At 35.4% G+C, this 14,072-nt stretch overlaps 1 protein-coding gene across 4 annotated transcripts in view; it reads left to right on the top strand.

The window, feature by feature from the left end:
• SECISBP2L (SECIS binding protein 2 like) overlaps positions 1–14,072 on the top strand; it is a 64,297-nt gene that overhangs the window by 15,619 nt on the left and 34,606 nt on the right. For 2 of the 4 annotated variants that reach the window (XM_026518440.4, XM_026518441.4), the window contains exons 5-11: positions 2,952–3,181; positions 3,461–3,485; positions 3,852–3,967; positions 9,247–9,381; positions 11,056–11,136; positions 11,654–11,821; positions 12,180–12,321. In XM_026518440.4, coding sequence (XP_026374225.2) covers positions 2,952–3,181; positions 3,461–3,485; positions 3,852–3,967; positions 9,247–9,381; positions 11,056–11,136; positions 11,654–11,821; positions 12,180–12,321 — 897 coding nt within the window. The remainder of the gene's footprint in view (positions 1–2,951; positions 3,182–3,460; positions 3,486–3,851; positions 3,968–9,246; positions 9,382–11,055; positions 11,137–11,653; positions 11,822–12,179; positions 12,322–14,072) is intronic. The other 2 variants (XM_048219049.2, XM_044391065.3) reach the window with 1 other exon arrangement.

Raw genomic sequence — 14,072 nt, 5'->3', positions numbered from 1 at the left:
AAAAAAAAAAAACCCTGCAGAAATAGACCCGTAAACACAGAGAACAAAAACTGATGGTTGCCACGGGGTTGGGGGTAGCTGATGGTAGCTACACTTGTGGTGAGCAAAGCATAATGTATATATAGACTCATAGCATCACTATGTTGTACACTTGAAACTAATGTGACATTGTGTGTCAACTATGCTTTAATAGAAGTAAAAAAAACGAAAAATGAAGGTAAAACTTGATTAGAAGATAATATCTTTTATCCATATTCTTATTCTTTAGGTTTTTTCCCCCAAATTCTGTGGATTGCACATTCTGTCAGTATTTTTGTTTAACTTGTTTTTAATTTCTGAGGATTACTTGGTATCAGTCACAGGTAGGATGAAATACTAGAACTTAAAGGAATTTGTAACAAGTTTTTATTCTCGAACACAAGCTTGCATTTAACGAGTTTAACAAGATGACTGTATATAATATACAAAAGTGAGTTTCAGTGTATTATGAGCAAAATTTGAGAAAAGATGGCATTTATAATAGCAACAAAAATGCAGGTTTCTGGGAATAAACTTTACAAAAGATGTACAAGACGTATATGCAGAAAATCTTAACTTTATGGTAGGACATAAAAAAAAAAAAAACCCTAAATATCCTGTTCATCTAGGACAATTTGATACTGCAAATGTCATTTCCCCCTAAGTCAGTCTGTGGCTTCAGTGCAGTTCTAATCAAAATTTTAATAGGAATTCTTTTGGAACTTGATAAACTAATTCTAAAAGGATCATTTGAGAAGAAAAGAACTTTTTTTCTAAATACCAAGACCTATTAAACTACCTTACTTCCTATAGGCTTACACAAAAAAAATGCAGTATAAGAAAACTAGAGCATGTGTCCCAGAAACAGATTCACATGTATATGGAAACACGTGTGGAAAGTAATAGAGATAGCATTACAGAAACCTAATTTACACCCCATGCAAATCTTTTTTAGGTGGATTAAGGACAAATGGGAAAACCACAGTAAAAGGAAATGTAGGCAGATATCTTTATGATGGTAGGGAGGGAACTATTTCTTTCATTTTTCTTTTTTTTTTTCTTTTTGAAGATTTTATTTATTTATTGGACACAGAGAGACACAGCGAGAGAGGGAACACCAGCAGGGGGAGTGGGAGAGGGAGAAGCAGGCTTCCTGCTGCTGAGCAGGGAGCCCAGTGCGGGGCTTGATCCCCAGGACCCTGGGATCATGACCTGAGCCAAAGGCAGATGCTTAACGACTGAGCCACCCAGGCACCCCAGAGGGAACTTTCTGAAATAAATTCTGGTCTGTCAAAAGTGAGTGAAAGAATAAGCCACAAACTTGGAAAAGATTTTTTCTATGCCTATCAGTGAAAAAATATTAGTATGAAGATGTAAAAAATTCATATGCATGAATAAGAAAATGATCCCACCTTGTTCTCAGGGCCGTGGGACACAGTACCAGGGGGCTGAAACAGTTTGGGGGTACTATAGGAGTCTTTCCTTTGACCCAACTGTCCTTCTCCTGTGAATGTATCTAAAATGTATCTCCTGTGAATGTATCTAAAATGTATCTAAAATATATTTCCCTAGAAAGAAAAAGGACAGTTGGATGAAAGATTCAGATTGCAGTAGTACACTGAAAGCTTCCTAATGTTTAGTAACAGGTGGCAAGTCAAGAGAAGTGTAGACATCCACTCAGTGGAATAATATAGAGCCTTCTCACATTATAATTATGAAGAACATATATACATTATATTAAATAGCCCAACTCAAAATTGTATTGATGCTGTATAAAAATTATGGGTGGAAATATAGAAAAAGAAAAATTGTTATTTGTTAGGGTAGGAGGACATTGTAAGAGTTTTTAAAATGTCTTTTGATTACAATTTGTGAAATGCAAAATAGGCAGAAGTCAAACAATCGAAAAATAAAATTAAGTATTTCACAGAAGGGAAAACATCAGTGGCTAAAAGCATCAGAAAAGATACCAAACCTCATTATTAGGCAAGAAAATACAAATTAAAACCCACAATGAGCCATCTTTTTGTATCAAACAATTGGCAAAAATTATAGCCTGGCAGACAGTATCAAGTATTTGGAGAATATGTGGATCACTGTGGATATTTATATCTTGCTGTTGGGTTGTAAATGGTTTTAAACAGTTTGCCTAAAAATGATTTGGCGTTACCAAGTAAAATTGAATATGTGTATCCCATAAGACCCAACAGTATTTACCTTAAACTTCCACATGCACATATACGTGCAAATGTCTGTATAAGAGTGGTTATAGCAGTATTATTTAATAATGCAAAACCCCCACACAACCCAAGCATCCCATCAGTGGTACAAAGGATAAGTACTGTGTGGTGTGTTCATCACACGCAGGCAATCTAGATTCCAGTGACATTAATGAATTACAGCCGCATCCATCAGAATCTCAAAACTAGTGTTGGGGGAATGGGGCAGACTGGAAAGCAAGTCACAAAAGAAAATGGACAGTGTAATTTCATTTTTATAAAGCGAAATCTGCAAAATAACATGATTTATAATGTTTTAGGAATATAAAAATCCATGAAAAAGCTATTTTAAAAAGTGAGGAAATGATAAACACAGAATTCCATATGGAGGTAACTTCTGGGGGAGGAAGAGGAGGCAGTGGGCGTATGCAGTGGACTTAAAAAGGATTGGTGTTCTTTTTCTTAAATGAGTAATGGTGGTTTGTTTTAATATTTGTATAAATATTTTATTCTCTTGGCATAATAAATACATGTCATAAACCAACATGTCAGGAACACCTTACCTTTTGATGATCTTCCCCCCAAATTTTTTACTTGTTTTCTCCATTTACAAAGTTAGATATCTTCCGTTTTCTTACAACCTTAAAGATAATTTAACAAGAATTTATCCGTTTGGTCCTCACAAAGAGATGTCTCACCTCCCTTGCTTTATAGATTTCCCGTCAGATATTGCTAACAAATCTCTCTCGGAGAGCTCTGCCACAATGCTCTGGAAGTCCAAAGGCAGGAGGAGAAGAGCATCCCACCCTACTGCTGAATCCTCTAGTGAGCAGGGGGCTAGTGAAGCTGACATTGACAGTGATAGTGGCTACTGCAGTCCCAAACACAGCAACAACCAGCCTGCAGCAGGGGCTTTGAGAAATCCCGATTCTAGCACCATGAATGTATGTAACACTGCTTTGATATCTTTATCAGTCATTTATGTCAGTATTATCTTTGTATCTTCTCTAAAGCTTAAGTATCTCTTTTCATTAATTCCAATAGTAATAGAATGGATCAAAATGTATTTTGTATATTAATATGAAAAATATATATGGAGAAGTATTTTTCTAAGATTGTAAATAAGCATGCTTCACTCTAGACAAAGTTATGAAATGTTTTGGAAAGCATATGGTGTTGACTCTTAAGCGGAAAATAATGGTCTTTTTTGTTTTTATTTTTAGCATGTGGAATCATCTATATGTACAGGTACTTATTTTCTGCATAGTGTTTTTGCTATACTTTCTTCTTTGTCCATGTCAGAGTTTTGCTTTTAAGCATGAAATTTGCTGATACGGCAAAAAAAAAATATTAGATATCTTCCAAAGAGGTTCACGTTACTTTGAAAGTACAGTTGGGCTGATAAAACTTGAGAAAATTTCTCATTTGAGAAATTGGGGTATTCTGCAAGATGGCACTTCAGTCACTAAAAACTGGAATACCACTTAAAGTTTGTAGAGAAATTTCCAGTTTTACGTTTATAGTGACTGACTTTCAGTACACAAAGTTAAGGGATAATTGAGGTTTTGGCATCTTTCGTAAATAAATCATATTTTAAAATCTCATTGGTTACAGGTAGTGTCAATTGGTCCAATGTAACTTGCCAGGCAACTCAGAAAAAACCTTGGATGGAAAAAAATCAGACATTTTCTAGAGGTGGAAGGCAAACTGAACAAAGAAATAATTCACAGGTAATTTGAATTAGATTGGAGAAACTGAATTATTGTAAATGGTATAGTGGTCTTGAAGGGCATTGTCCTTAATTTTTGGAGATGCATATTGTATTATATAATCATAAAATATCACGATGTCTGTAACTTTAAAATGGCTTAGCCAGTAAAATTATTATTTAATGAAACAAAATGGCAAAATCTTAACTATAGGTGATGTGTATATAGGTGTGTGTTATTTTCTGTTTTATTGTGTTTAAGAAATAGATTTGGATATTTTCGTACTTTTAAAAAAGAATATCCTCCAATCCTGCTTCATCTGCTGTGACTTTTTCTTATCCATATAAAAAATTTAAAAGCATTTTAGTGCCGTAAATATTGATTCTTTGAACTTTAGGACTGCGGTCTTGTTCATGTATCCTTACTAGACCGTAAACAGCACAAGCTACGCGCTCTGTGCTTGTTGCAGGGCCATGGCTGGATTGCTGCCTCATGTTGTAACGTAGCCAGACTGGGCGGCTTCCTGGTCTTGCGGAACAATATCTAGCTGCCATCCAGCAGAACAAGTTACATACTGCCGCGGATTTCCAGTTAACTGTCTTCCTGTATTGGTCGTCTATAAAATTAGGGAGTTGTTTGTTGGTCAGCAGTTTTCCTTTTCAATTTTTAGATAGACTTCCTGGATTCCTTAAATCTAGTTAAGGTATTAAAAGTATCATATGAATAGATCTGTGGGTGAACTGAAATAAGAGTAAGTTACTAATGGATTAAATAGACCAAATACTTGCCTGCTCATTTGCTTCCCTGAAATGAAGTACGTCAGATGCACCCTAACATTAATTAGACTGTCAGGAAAACAAGCAGAATAATGCCCTTTCCCCTATGGTTATTGCAAAAATGAGTCATTGTTGTTTGTGGCAGGCATGTGAGGCAGTCTAGCTTTATTTGATTAGAAACAAAAGAGCTAAAACAAGAATTGTTTATATAGATGAGATAAACAAAATCTACAAAATGTTTAGTTAAGTGCCAAAATTTTATGTTGAAATCGTAACTTGTTAGACTCTGACTTTTGGTATCCATAGCCCACTGGAGAGGAAGTAATACAGCTATGGAGCCTCCAAACTGGTGAGGAATAGTAAAAGAACAACAAAAAATTATGCAAAAAACATGTAGTATATTAGGTCTTGTTTATTTTGTATCTCTCTTCATTCCAAAAGAACTGGAGCCAGATGTTGAACAATGTGTTTTCTACTTCGGATGTGTTGTTATACTTATTCTTTAAGTATGTGTTTGATTTGTGATGTGCAGAATCTTTTTCTTCCTGCTAAATCAAAATATTTTCCCTTTTTGCAATTTCTGATTGTTTTTAGGCTTAAAAAGTATGTTAGAAATGAACTAAATACTCACTTGTAATTTCTGCTACCTTTTTATAACATAATATTGCAAGAACTTTTTATCTGAGATTTATTTTGATGCATGATAGAATAATGATGTAGATTTTCAGAGTAGTTAACCAGTTGCTCTAAAATTATAGTCCATTCTTTTCTCTCATTTGCTAATTTCTTATATCTTAGGTGCTGTTTCTGGGCTGTTTTGGTCCATTTATCAGAATTTGGTACTTGTACCATGCTGTTTTACCTGTGATTGTTAATATTTTTACCAGTGTTTAACACTTGAACAGGCAGGTTCTTTCTATACTCTGCCATACCCTTAATTTTAAACAATGGACAGAATCTAAAAATGTAAATATTAAAAAAAATGGTTTTATTTTGTGAATTGGTTGAAAAATAGAAGAGATGAAAAGATTATGCATTTTCACCCTATCTCCCCATGTGTTCTCTTCCCTATATCTGTCCCACTTTGAGTAGTTTCTTGTGTATTTTCTGAGTTACTTCATGTCATTCTAAGTAAATATAATTATGTATCTTATGTTTTATCCACTCTGTTCTGTGCTCTGCTTTCATCACTTAACAGTGTATCTTGGAAACATTTCCATATTATTATAGGAGGGCTTTCACACTTTTTAAAAATAACTCCTAATGTTTGGAGTATGGATATACTTGTTGATTTCTGTAGTCGTCCTGTTAATGGACATTTGAGTTGTTTCTAATTTGTTGCTGTTATAGACATGCTGCAGTATCATTTAGAAATGTGTGTGTATAGCAGTAAATTCCTAGATAAGGACTACTGAATGAAAAGGTAAAGCCACTTCTGTTATTTGATAATATGGGCAGACTGTACCATTTAAGTCTCAACAATAATGTGGAGAGTGCCTTTTTCCGTATAGCTTCAGAGATAATGTGTTTTCAGGATTTGGGATTGCGCCAGTTAGGTGAAAATGGTGCATTAATGTTCTTGAGCATCTGTCCATGTATTTATGGGCTGCTTGCATTTTTTTGTTAACTTGTCTGATCATATCTTTTGCCCTTTTTTTTTTTTTTTTGGTATCTTGATCTATTTTTTACTTTTTTTTGGTGTATTTTTAAAATCAGTTTCTCCATCAAGCCTTATCAGGTTTAAAAAAAAATTTAGGAGCCTTTAGTTTGTAATATGAGTTACAAATATTTTGCTAGGCTTTCATTTTTATTTTTGACTTTTCTTATTATTATTGCCATCCACCAGTTTATGTTTTAAATAACTTGTAGGTTGAATTTATTGTTTTTTTGTTTTTTGTTTTTAAAATGGCTTCTGGGTTTTAAATCATAGAAAAGCCCTGTCCTTACTCAATGGTTATAAAGGAATTTGCCTGTTTTCCACTAGTGTGTTTATGTTCTTGTTTTTTTATATTTAATCTCTATTCCGTTTGGGTTTGTCTTGTTGCATGGTGTGAGATATGGTTCCACTTCGTATTTTCCAAGTGGCTCCCCAAATCTCCAGCACCATTTATTGAAAAGTCCATCTTTTCACTGATGTGATATTGACCATCTTCATCATCTGCTAAATTCCCAGGTATATTGAAATCTATTTCTGGAATTTCTGTTTTGTTCTGTATTAGTCATTAAGTTAATTTATCAACTTCGGGAGAATGGGTTACCTTTGTGATGTGGCATCTTTCTGTGCAAAAAACTGTATGTCTTCCTATTTTTGAGTCATCTTTTTAGGAGGTAATTGAAATACATGCCAATTTGGTTCTCATGAACTTTGTTGGGACCATTAGTTTGGGGGTTTTCATTTAATCCTGGAGTTTTATGTCTCCCCAGTATAAGAAATCAAGTTCCATTTTTAAAAAATTGTTTTAGTGTTTGTAGCAACATTAATGCATGTATAGTAAATGATTTACAACAGGGCTTATTTTTGGATATAATTTTAGTGCCTTCGGAGAGCAGGTTTGCATTTACTTTTTTGTCATAGTGACTGTCCACAAAAATGAAGAGTTGTGCTCAGGAATAATTCTCTTGCTTTTTGGTCATCCCTGCCTTGGGGCTTGAGTATTAGTACTCACTTCAGTGTTAATAATTTACACTATAACTTAATTCAGTTGTTTCTTTATTGTTTCTTTATTACCTAGACATTATAAATTGCGTGTGTTTTATCAGTTTTGTATGAGCTTCTTTTCATGAGCCAATTTATGAAAATTGCTTAATAGTGAAGTTGAAGTAATTTTAAAGAGAACATTGATATAGCTACCAGTTAGATGCTAGCTAACATTTTACTGAGATTTGTTTTATCGTGTATGTATTCCTCTGTCCATATCTCTATCCATGGTTATGAGTGTATTTTAAAATGAGGTAAATATTTAAAATTAAGAAACTGTTAGGTATCTGGAAAGTTACCTAGTTATAGGAAGTAGCCGAGTTGTCACAGTGCATATTCTAAGGAAGAATTAAATTTGGTATATGATCATCTTCTCTGGCTTATTGTTCTGCCATGCAGCCTACCTCCCAAAAGAGTATACAAATTCTATTTCTTAAAAACAAAAACAAGAACAACTATTTCTTATCAGCAAGTCTTTTTTTTTTTTTTTAAAGATTTTATTTATTTATTTGACAGAGATAGAGACAGCCAGCGAGAGAGGGAACACAAGCAGGGGGAGTGGAAGAGGAAGAAGCAGGCTCATAGCAGAGGAGCCTGACGTGGGGCTCGATCCCGTAACGCCGGGATCACGCCCTGAGCCGAAGGCAGACGCTTAACCGCTGTGCCACCCAGGCGCCCCTCAGCAAGTCTTTTTATACCAGTTGCTTAGTATGGGAATTGCTAGGTGGTTCCATGTTTTTGTGTGCATAATTTTGATTTCATCATCCAAAGCCAGTATATTAGCACCTTCTGTGCTAGATCTGCTTCAGGTTCTGTTCATTATTAGAATTTGGGGGTAACTGGTAATGAAGATCATACTTTCCACACCTTCTGGGTGTCCTGGTTAAGAGAGATATTCATGTTAGCTGCATTGGATACTTAAGAGGAGGATCTTGAAATGTCTTAAGATTCTTAAGAATCTTGCCCTAATGACAATTGAACATTTCACAGATTTGTTAATGGGATAATAACTTATAGATTGAAATTTTATTCTAAATCTCTTTTCTTGGAAATAAGAGTTTTAATTTTTAACCTTTCTTAGGAATTGTTTTTTTTTTTTTTCTTTAAATAAAACCACAGATGTTAGAAGACATAATACTTTAATAAAAAGGTAGTGTGCAGTTTCTCCCAGTTACAACAGCTTGCAAAACTGCAGTCCAGTGTCACAGCCTGGATATTGACATTGATATAGTCAAGATAAAAACAGATCCATCACTGCGGGGGTCCCTCATGTTTCCTTTTCATAGCCCCATTCCTTTCCTTTCCCAGCCAGCCCTCTCATTAACCCCTAGAATCCACTGATCTGTTCCCCTCTCTCTATAATTTGTCGTTTCAAGAATGTTTTATAAATGAACTCATACAGTCCTTTTAAGATTGGCTTTCTCACTTGCATGGCTCTCTAGGTATTCGTCCAGATTATTGAGTACATCAATAGCTTGTTCCATTGGGTGACTGACTCTTGTTCTGTAGTAGGGATGTACCGCAGTAAGTTCATTCTCCCAATCAAGGACGCCTGGGTTGTTGACAGCTTTTGGCTATTACGAGTAAAGCTGGTTAAACAGTCATGTATGAGGTGGGGCGGGGAGGGAAATAACTTGCATTACCACATTTTTATGTTTTCCTTAAAATGATCTTATTTGTCAAAGGTCTTTAACCTTTTATAATAAATTATGCACTTTATGAAAATTCAGTGAGTTGTATGCTTTTGTATACTTCATTGTAGGTATGTTATACGTCAGTAAAATGTTCACTTAAATAATATACTTTTTCTTTTGGGGCTTACTTAGGTTGGATTCAGATGCCGAGGACATAGTACTTCCTCAGAAAGAAGACAGAATTTGCAAAAGAGACAAGATAATAAGCAGTTAAACGTCAGTCAGTCTCTTAGAGGCGACTCAAATTCTGAGTCTTTATATTTTGAGGTATTTTCAGGCTCTGTTTGTAAACTATTATAGCAAATGTTCCCATTAAGAAATTAATATTCTTACATTCTGATAAGTACTTTTTATGTCTTAACATGTGACACTGCTATTAGATTATAAATCATTTAGAAGTATTGATTCATTTTTGTCCTAGGTATGTATAGTTAGTCTAATACTAACTTCATTAATGTCTATTTTTATAACTTTTGCCATGAGTATTCGTTTTGAGGTAACATGGAGAGTTAGAACTTGGTTTTATGTGGGTTTCTTCTAGTATGAAACTTTCTCCCTCATTTTTGTTATTATTGTTTAGTCTCTTTGTCAAGTTTTTTAGATTTGAACGGTTCAGTCTAGTTAATTTGTGCTGCTAGCCAGGAGAATCTTGGAGAAGAAAAAAGCTATTTTAGGGGCGCCTGGGTGGCTCAGCCGTTAGGCTCAGGTCATGATCCCAGGGTTCTGGGATCGAGCCCCGCATCGGGCTCCCTGCTCGGCAGGAAGCCTTCCTCTCCCTGTCTCACTCCCCTTGCATGTGTTCCCTCTCTCACTGTCTCTCTCTGAATACATAAATAAAAATCTTAAAAAAAAAAAAAAAAGAAAGAAAGAGAAAAGCTATTTTATTTTCTCTAATAGGCAGAAAGTTTGTGTTCTGCTTGGAATATTTGTATTGTTTATTCATCTAACTGACTCTTATTGGAGGTCTGTTATATGTGTAAAATAAGGTGCTGTGAATGATACATTAAGTGAGTAAACACAGTGGCCTTAGGGAGGTTGCTGTATAGTAAGGTAGATGCATATATACCTAGTACTTGCTTGGGTGTGGTTGGAGTTGAAAAGAGGGACCAGTCCCTTTGGGTTTGGACTAGGTTAGAGATAATCTTTGTAATAGACTTTAAAGAATGAGTAGAATTTGATAGTGCCAGGATAGTGAACAACATCCCAGGTAACTCATTTGAAAAGTAATTTTTGTTGGATCGTAGTGTCTATAAAATGGGTCAATAGATGGAAATTAAACTGGAAAATGCTTGAGGCCAGAGACCAGAGATGAGTAATATGTTAAATAAACTTAGTTATTGACCTAAAGGGCTTGAGAGTGCATCTCTCTTCAATTATTAAGAACATGTGGCAGATTTATTATTTGCACTTTAACCACATAATTGGTTCCATCCTTATACTTAAAGGTATTAGATATAATTTTCATTATAAAGAAGATACTGGCTAAGAAATCACTTTGAATAGGATTTTCTTCTAAATTTTTAAACTTTTAACCTTATTGACAGGTATGTGTAGTATTGCAGAACAGGGATTATATGATTCATATTAAGCCATCTGTTGAAAATATTTTCCAAATTATCTGAAATATGATAAAACCCTTTTCTATTTCTTTTCAATTACCTATCCATTTTAAGAGTAGAATGAATTAATTAAAATGGAATAGTAGACACAGAAATCCAAAGAATGGACATGTACAGATACGCTCCTGTTGAATAATGAGATTAATTATGCTTTAGCATGTGAGAAACAAGATTTCCTTTTTAAGACTGACTTTAAATAGTTTAATATTAGAATTTTAAAAATTACCTCACCATTTTTCATTATTCTTAAGCATTATAAAATGTTTTTCTTAAGACTTTATTGTTTTGAACTGTTTTTACTTAAAATGTGCAACTATTTCAGGATGAAGATGGATTTCAAGAACTAAACGAGAATGGAAATGCTAAAGATGAGACTATTCAGCAGAAACTTTCTTCAAAAGTAGTAAGTGACTTTTTAAAAAGATAAGCAAAATATTTGAAATCCTTTCAACTTTGGCTACGTTGAAAAGAAGTATTATAGGTTAGTATAAAGACATGTGGGGTACCATGGTAGAGAAGAAACCATGTATTTGGTACTTAATATTTATTTTCAACATAGCCAGAACGAAGACACTTCCCTATAAAATCCATAGTTCTGTTACAAGCAAGAAAACACCATTAATTAAATGATACTAAATAGCATATAGTCCATTTCCCCTGTTGTTGCAAAACCTTACTTGGGAGTTATTTTGTTTTCAGGCCAAGATCTGGACAAACGTCAGCAATTGCATTAAGCTGTTTGTCTCTTTATTATTTCCCAGTCTGGAAGGATCCCACCATCTCACTCTGTTCTTTATGATGTTGAATCCTCAAAGATTCCAGTCCAGATATACTGTAGAACATCCCACATTCTGGATTGTCTTTCCTTATGGTTAGAGTGGAATCACTAACAAATATTTCTTTTTGTCTGGTTATCCTAGTTGGATGATTTACCTGAAAACTCACCAATCAATATAGTTCAGACTCCAATTCCTATTACAACCTCAGTTCCTAAACGTGCAAAAAGTCAGAAGAAGAAAGCTTTAGCAGCAGCCCTTGCCACAGCTCAAGAATATTCAGAAATAAGTATGGAGCAAAAAAAACTACAGGTATTTATTCATTTTTATGAACAGATGTAAGTGGTAGGTTTGGCGGGGGGGATGGACAGAAGGAGTGACAAATACAGTCATCATAAATTGCCACACTTAATTTTTTTTTAAATTTCTGTAAGGTTTTATTTATTTATGTGACAGAGAGACAGCCAGTGAGAGAGGGAACACAGTCAGGGGGAGTGGGAGAGGAAGAAGCAGGCTCCCAGCGGAGGAGCTGGATGTGGGACTCCATCCCGGAATGCCGGGATCACGCCCTGAGCCGAAGGCAGACGCTTAACGACTGCGCTACCCAGACGCCCCAAATTGCCACACTTTAATACCATCACAGGAAATAAATGTTCCATTTACCTTGCAGGAAGCTTTATCAAAGGCAGCTGGAAAAAAGAATAAAACCCCTGTGCAGCTAGATTTGGGGGACATGTTAGCAGCTCTGGAAAAACAACAACAAGCGATGAAAGCACGGCAGATTACTAATACCAGACCTCTGGCATATACAGGTGATCTCACTGTCTGAGCAATTCGCTCTTTGGTTTTGGTAATAGTTTTTGAATATTGTTTATCTTAATTGCGTCTGTCTAGAAAATCCAGAGTCTACTCACCAGCTCCTCTCCTGTTACCCTCATAGCTCTCATCTTTGTACTACACTATAGTAGCCTATTATTACCTACTGCAGGCTGTCTTAAAAGGAGTGATCTTTTAAAAATATGAACAGGATTATATCACTCTACTGCTCAGAACCCTTCAGTAGCTCTTGATCTCACTTGGAGTAAAGCCAGAGTCCTAAGGCCAGATCTTAGCTGATCCTGTGACCTTTTTGCCCCCATCACCATTCTCTCTGACACACACCGCTCTAGCCCGTCAGCCCTCTTGGTGTTCCACAGACACACCCCGCATTCTCCTAGCTCAGTATCTTTGTGCTTGCTGTTTCTTTTCCCTGAAACTCTCTTTCCTCATATACCAGTATGGTTCATTCTCTCACATCTTCAGGTCTCTGTTCACATGTCAGTTGGTGTTTTCACATGTCAGCTAATGTTTTCCTTCTTCAGAGGTTGAAATAAGAATCACAAGTAATTTGGCTTTATAACTTTTAAGTTGGGTAATGGGAAACATAGGAGTTTTTGATCAAGGTATGTGTGTGTGTGTGTGTGTGTGTGTATGTGTGCGTGCGTGTGAGAGAGAGAGAGAATGAATGATTTGGCTTTCTACTGAAATAGTAATGTATATTTTAGTAAACCTTGTCAAATTTAGAGTTCAGCAGCTCTTATGTGCTCCCTCATTTCTTTTCATAGCCTTTGTTGTAGAGGGAGAGGAATAAGATAAAGGAAAGGGAAAAGCACCAACAAATAGCCTGATGTTAAGAGGCAGAATTGGAATATTCTGTTTCCTCTCTTCCTATGTAAAGGGTCTGTTGTTTTTAGACAAAAAGATAATTAGCAGTGTATAACTTTAATTCTATCTGCAAAATGTTTAAATCTATAGCTAGTTACCCGTCCCGTATAAACCTTAGCTTTACTGTTAGTAAAAATAATATTGAATGCGTACTAAGCTTTTGAGTTGAATGTTGTTGGCTTGGGGAGAGTGGCAGTTATATCTCATTAAAGAGTCAAGGACCAAAGCAGTGGAAATCGGAGTTAGCAGTGTTCTGGAAGCAGTATGGCCTCTTGGCGACAAGCAGGGGCTTTGGAATTGAGCTGTGTGCGTTTGAATCCTGTTCTTCTATGTATTTCCTTGGCAAATTATTTAACTTTGCTGTGCTTCAATTTCCTGACATTAAGATGGAGGTAATGATAGTACCTGCTACAGGGTTGTTTTGAAGAGTAAATGAGATGATGCATGTGAAGTGGTTAGAAGAACGTCTGGGTTATAGTCACTCAATAAATGTTAACTGATTACTATGGAGAAGAGATTGTTAACTTGTGGTACTTCAGATGGCTTCATTGTTATAAATTTGATTCATTGACTGCATGTTGATATATACAGCTGTAGATATCTACATGGAAAGCATGGTGTCAAGGACTGTGGAATTACAAATTAAGATATTCCTGTGGTCAAAGGTTTATAATCTAGTTCAGGAGAAAGACGCACAAATAACTAATAAGAACAGATATCAGCCAAAGTTTTATGAACTTGCAGAAGAGAAGAGTGATTTATGTTAACAGGACGGTATGGGAGAGACGTTACAAATGCCTTCATGTATGATAACATTTGGACTGGACTTTGAAAGGACAGTAGGTTTCTTATCAGATGG

The sequence above is a fragment of the Ursus arctos genome, unplaced genomic scaffold, assembly GCF_023065955.2.
Source record: "Ursus arctos isolate Adak ecotype North America unplaced genomic scaffold, UrsArc2.0 scaffold_36, whole genome shotgun sequence".
NCBI classification, from domain to species: domain Eukaryota; kingdom Metazoa; phylum Chordata; class Mammalia; order Carnivora; family Ursidae; genus Ursus; species Ursus arctos.
Note: the sequence above shows the minus strand (reverse complement) of the source record. Positions and strands in the feature narration are given on the sequence as shown.